Source organism: Rhea americana, unplaced genomic scaffold (genome assembly GCF_003343005.1).
Source record: "Rhea americana isolate MKP2758 unplaced genomic scaffold, rheAme1 scaffold_9, whole genome shotgun sequence".
Taxonomy (NCBI): domain Eukaryota; kingdom Metazoa; phylum Chordata; class Aves; order Rheiformes; family Rheidae; genus Rhea; species Rhea americana.
In genome coordinates, this window is record NW_028187088.1 from 6,472,078 (window position 1) to 6,478,077 (window position 6,000).

A 6,000-nucleotide genomic window follows, 5' to 3' on the forward strand; every position below is an offset into this window, starting at 1 on the left:
TACAAAGTGGGAATCACTGCTGCGGGGCGGGGGAGGCAGGCAGCTGTGCGTGAGGAATCCCTATAGCAATCTAGCTTCAGGATGTCCTTCAGCCAACCCCACTCTCCACAGCTTCAACCTCTTAGTTACGTCAAATGCCTAGTCAAGTGTTTGCATATCATGCTCCACCTGAGAAACCTCTGGCAGAGAGGTGGGAATCTCTTAAAATTGTAAACAAATGGAATCCAATAATTGTTTGTCTCTTATGCAGTGTGAACAGATCTCTCCTGGCTCTGTTTGGAGCAGACACAAAGGAGGAGACGTATGAGACCAAAAGGCCAGGGAGGCAGAAGAAAATTTTAGGAGAGCTGACTGTGAAAGCATGGAGATTTGGAAGTGTTATGGAGGAAAAAGAAATAGGATTTGGACATGGCCTAGATATGTGGGGGCCAGGGAAGAAAAGATCTGCCTGTGACCTCTGTTTTTGAGATCTGAATGACAGCAAGGATGGGGGAATGGATCTTGCCAGCTGTGACAGAGGAAGTATAAGAAAGTTGGGAACACTTGGAAGAAAAGATTAGGAGAGCCCTGCAGGCTCAGCCCAGAATGTGGAGGCTCAGACACCAAAATGGAGTGGATGGCTCTGTCTAGAAAAGCAACAAGGGCAGCATTTCTGGAATATGACAGCTATCACATGCTCAGAACATGATACAACTGTAAGCAGGGCAATATAAAAATGAAACAGATCAAATCAAAGATTAGTTTAGATACTTTTCTACAATGGGATTTTAGAGCATGCCATTTAAAGCATGATACCTCACACTTTTCCAAACACCTCTCAGTCCCAATTCAGGCTGGACTAGCCTGGTAGTTTAGACTGGCTGGACCATCTGAGGGAAACCAGGACAGGACAGCATCCTGTGAGACCTGCAGGAAAGATAGAGGGTTAATGCCAAGACACACCAAGGAGCACAAGGAAAGGCTTTAGGCCATCAAGAAGTCACTAAAGGTTTTGATGGAAGCTGCTTGAGTGGAATGGGGTGGCTGGTGTCCTCAATACAGGGCACCCAGAAGCAAGGCCTAGGGGAAGGATTTCAGGCAACAGCTGTGGACAGCCTGCTCAGTCAAGGAGAAGGCCAGAGAGAAGGTGTGGTGAATAACTTCATCGGAAAGCCTCTCATTTGCCCACTTTTTAAAACCCAAACCTTTCCACCAAGTTTAGAGGAGGATCAGCATGATGAATCTCCCTTATTAGAGCAGCCCCTATAGCTCTTTCTCTGCATGAGCACCATTTGCCTTAGCAGTAACATCTGCTCCTGTGCTCTCCACCAGGCAGGACTGTGGGTCCCGTCTTCAGCACTGCAAGGGGCTGCCTCTTTCCATGCTCTGTTGCTCCACTGTCCACAGCCAGACAGATGGTCTGTGACAAGGGACTCTTTAAGACATCCAGGGGGGCGGTATGTCTTTCTCTCCTGATTCTTGTTCCCCTTTCTCCTTAGGTGATGAGGAGTTGGTCCAGGAAGTGCTGTTTGATGCAGTAGTCACTGCACCCATGGAGGCCTACTGGACAACACTAGCCCTCAATATGTCCACGTAAGTGTGTGAGAAATAAATGTGTAAAACACCACTGACGCTGCATTTCCAGATGTGCTTACTAGTGCCAGACACAGATGCTTACACCATATATGGGAAATTTTTAGAAATAGTTCAGAAGGCACTGGTATCTTTCAGAAGTGAACTCCAGCAGGTTGGGCCTTCTCAGGGGCCTTCTCAGTTCTCAGGCCTTCTCAGCTTTCTGGTTKGTGAGGTTTCTTTGGTACTGAAACATTCTCTTTAAGGTCAGCCATGTTTGAATGGAGAACAGTAATGATCCAGAAGTGTCACTGCAAGAGGTGTTCAGCACCAGCTCATTGCAGCACCTAACTCAGGTGCACAGTGTTTCCCTCTATAGTTGATACAGTTTGGTACCTCACACCAAATAAGACCATTTCAGTTTGATGTTTACAGTTAGGATGTGAGGGAGAAAGTCCAGAGAAGGGAAGACTTTCCTTTGGTTGAGGAGGAAAGGATTAGAGGCCTTCTGGGCAGGCTAGACATCCACAAATCCATGGGCCCAGATGGGATTCACCCACGGGTACTGAGGGAGCTGGYGGATGTTGTTGCCAGGCCACTCTCCATCATCTTTGAAAAGTCCTGGAGAACTGGAGAGGTGCCTGAGGACTGGAAGAAAGCCAATGTCACCCCAGTCTTCAAGAAGGGCAAGAAGGAGGACCCAGGCAACTACAGGCCAGTCAGCCTCACCTCCCTGGAAAGGTGATGGAACAGCTCATTCTGGATGTCATCTCCAGACATACGGAGGAGGAGAAGGTGATCAGGAGTAGCCAGCATGGATTCACCAAGGAGAAATCCTGCTTAACCAACCTGATAGCCTTCTCTGATGGCATGACTGGCTGGGTAGATGAGGGGAGAGCAGTGGACATTGTGTGCCTTGACTTCAGCAAGGCTTTTSACACTGTCTCCCATAACATCCTCCTAGAGAAGCTCAGGAAGTGTGGGTTAGACAAGTGGACAGTGAGGTGGATTGAGAACTGGCTGAAAGGCAGAGCTCAGAGGGTCGTCACCAGTGGCGTGGAGTCCAGTTGGAGGCCTGTGGCTAGTGGCATTCCCCAAGGCTCAGTACTGGGTCCCATCCTGTTCAACTTACTCATCAGTGACCTGGATGAGGGGACAGAATGCCTCCTCAGCAAGTCTGCTGATGATACCAAGCTGGGAGGAGTGGCTGATAAAGCTGAGGGCTGTGCTGCCATTCAGATAGACCTGGACAGGCTGGAGAGCTGGGTGGAGAGGAACCTCCTGAGGTTCAACAAGGGGAAGTGCAAGGTCATGCACCTAGGGAAAAATAACCCTAGGCGCCAATACAAGCTGGGGGTTGACCTTCTGGAGAGCAGCGCTGCAGAGAAGGACCTGGGAGTCCTGGTGGATGACAGRTTGACCATGAGCCAGCAATGTGCCCTTCTGGCCAGGAAGGCCAATGGTCTCCTGGGGTGCATTAGGAAGAGTGTTGCCAGCAGGTGGAGGGAGGTGATTCTGCCCCTCTRCTCAGCCCTGGCGAGGCCTCATCTCRAGTACTGTGCCCAGTTCTGGGCTCCCCAKTAAAAGAGAGACATGGAGCTACTGRAGAGAGTCCAGCGTAGGGCTACAAAGATGATCAGAGGGCTGGAGCACCTGYCCTACGAGGAACTGGTGCAAGAGCTGGGCCTCTTCAGCCTGGGGAAGAGAAGACTGAGGGGGGATCTTATCAATGTGTGAAGGAAGGGTGTCAAGGGGAGGGGACAAACTCTTTTCAGTTGTCCCATGTGACAGGACAAGAGGCAATGGGCTGAAACTGAACCACAGGAAGTTCTGCCTGAMCRTGAGGGGGAATTTCTTCMCTGTGAGAGTGACRGAGCWCTGGACCACGCTGCCCAGAGAGGTTGTGGAGYCTCCTTCTCTGGAGATCTTCAAGGCCYGCCTGGACGCAACCCTGTCTAACATGYTCTAGGTGACCCTGCATGAGCAGGGAGGTTGGACTAGATGATCTCCAGAGGTCCCTTCCAACCTTACTGATTCTGTGATTCTGTGATTCTCTATGCATGGATTGTCCCTCTGAATGGCAGCAAAGCTGTACAGCTTGACTTCCTATATGACTACCAGCAAAAAAACATCCCAGTGGGAAAGGAATTTGGTCCCTTATCAACAGCAGGACAAAGGGAGTTTGATCATGTGTCTGTTGGTGATGCCTTCAGGTTGAGACTCAGGAAAGGACAGGACAGCCTGGCTTTAAAGGGCAGATTTCTACTTCATTATTCTCAGGGTGGCACCTATTGTTTTTAGTATCTAACATCATGTCACACAGATCTGCTTTCAGCAGACAACATAGTACTTACACAGATTCATGGCCACTTGCAGTGACTCTTCTCCCTGTTTCAGTTACSTACTGGAACACAACTTGAGCCGGTGGCAACCCTGCTAGGAAATTTTAGCCAGCACATCCTTAGAGGGCCACAGCAATACACACATCTCACTTTAAAGCTGCACCATATACACCACACTGAAGCATGCTCTCCACCGTGTAGCTCTCCCATCTGTGCCCTTGATGACTCCAGTTATAGTTGTCTATGTTCTGTTTCAGACTAGATCTGCTACTTGGCCCATCCCATACAAGCTTGAGATAGACATTATTTCTCTGCAGTCCTTCTCCCTTGCTTATGTCCTATTTACAAAAGAATCAAATGAACAAACTTCAAAACTGTAACTGTAGGCACAAGTGTAAGCCAATCAATTGTTAGCCAAAGACTAGTTTGCTGTTAGCAGGTAGAAGCCAGTGTCATTCCTGCTATAAATGTGGTTACATTACAAATGAATTTGGCTGCTACTTCCCCTGGTGTGTTTCTAGTTTGAAAGACCCTTACCTTCTGACAGGGAGATAGCTCATGTTCTCAGAATTATTTGCATCTACTTGTATGTTTGTGCCCCACAGGGAGACTGAGGCAGGCATTGAGATGGCATTTCTGGGCACTCGAGCTGGACTCATGAGGAATGCCTTATACGTGGGCTCTGAGAAACTTTCCAACAGGCAAGTCCCTAAACTGCATTACAGGGTTTCTCTCAGTTTCTGCTAAGGGACAGCAGGAAATCACCACCAGTCTCTGAACTGTATTTGGGAATGCAGAAATGGAAACAAGCAAGACCTTTGTGGAGTGGGTGCTGCTTTATGAAGTCAGGGGAGGGGTTCTTTGTCTTGCTCTGGTTCTTTTGAATATTTCTTTAAAATACTGCCTCAAAGTGCATTCATTTCAATGTAAAATGAAAAATTTCAACCACTCCCTGACTTCAGTCAGCTAAATGAGAGAATATCCCCAGTTGCTACAGATCCCTAGAACCATTTTTGCAGTGTAGAGGGATCTGCTCTCCAGTGCCCAGGAGACATTCCAGTCCGGATAAGTTTGATCTTTCTGTCTCGGTTCCTCTCCCAGATTTATTCTGTTCTGGCTCTTACATTGTCCACATCACAGTAATATCCCAATGCCTTCCAGTGATGCATTAAGTGATGTGACTGACATCTGTCATATATGATTCATTCTCTTGTCCTCTCCCTCAAGGCAGAAGTGTGTGTTCAGTGAAGGGTTTTGACATGGAAAGGGAACAGTTTTCATTTTTGTTGAGTTTTAAATGTAGACTGGCGCATGCTGTTGCAAGAAAGGACAAGCCACAGAGGCATCACGAGCAGCTGGAGCAGAACAGGCTGGCATCAATGGTGGTCCTTAGCTTCTTTGCAAGCGTTTCACTGTCTTCGAGACCCCCAAACATGATCTTTGCTTTCAGCTCCATTGTGCTTGAGGTGCTGAACATGTTGGCCACTTTTCATGTTTTTGAGGCCATCCTGGATAAGCTAGAGCCAGGACTTGAGCACAAGGAAGAAATTGGTGTGTATAGGATGCTGTTACGACAATTCCCTATCCCACACCGCTCACCAGGAGCATTGCTCAGAGCTTTCAACAGCTGCAGTCACTACATTTCTGTGGCAGAACCTCGTGTCTCACACGTGAGGCACTTCTGGAATCTCCTGAAAGGAAGGAACTGAATAAACGAGTAGTTATCATTATGTCAAAATATATGGGGAAATGAGAGCCTGAAAACAAAGTGGCTTTGTCAGGCAAGAACTGACCACCTCTAGGGAAGGCGGGGACCTGCTCTCCCCGAGGGCTCTCCCAAGCGCTCATCGCCTGCCCTGCCGAGCCCCCCCGGCCCATCCTTCGCCCTTCAGGAGCATCGCTTTCCTCAGCTCCGCCAGCCAGGGCGCCTCGAGGACTTCAGCACTTCGCGGCCGCAGCATCGCCCACCCCGCTTTTCCCGTTTATCTCTGGCACTGTCCAGGCTCCTTCTCCCACCTCTCGCCMGTTCCTTTGTGGCAAAGCTTTGACCAGGGGGATTCCCTCGCCCACCGGCGCTAACCCCGGCGGCGAAGGGCGGCCGCCGCTC

The 6,000-nt window shown here is 49.1% G+C and overlaps 1 protein-coding gene across 1 annotated transcript in view; it reads left to right on the forward strand.

The window, feature by feature from the left end:
- CACNA2D4 (calcium voltage-gated channel auxiliary subunit alpha2delta 4) overlaps positions 1-6,000 on the forward strand; it is a 115,582-nt gene that overhangs the window by 42,912 nt on the left and 66,670 nt on the right. The window contains exons 21-22 of the mRNA XM_085324011.1: positions 1,479-1,572; positions 4,499-4,594. Of these exons, the coding sequence (XP_085180137.1) occupies positions 1,479-1,572; positions 4,499-4,594 (190 nt within the window). The remainder of the gene's footprint in view (positions 1-1,478; positions 1,573-4,498; positions 4,595-6,000) is intronic.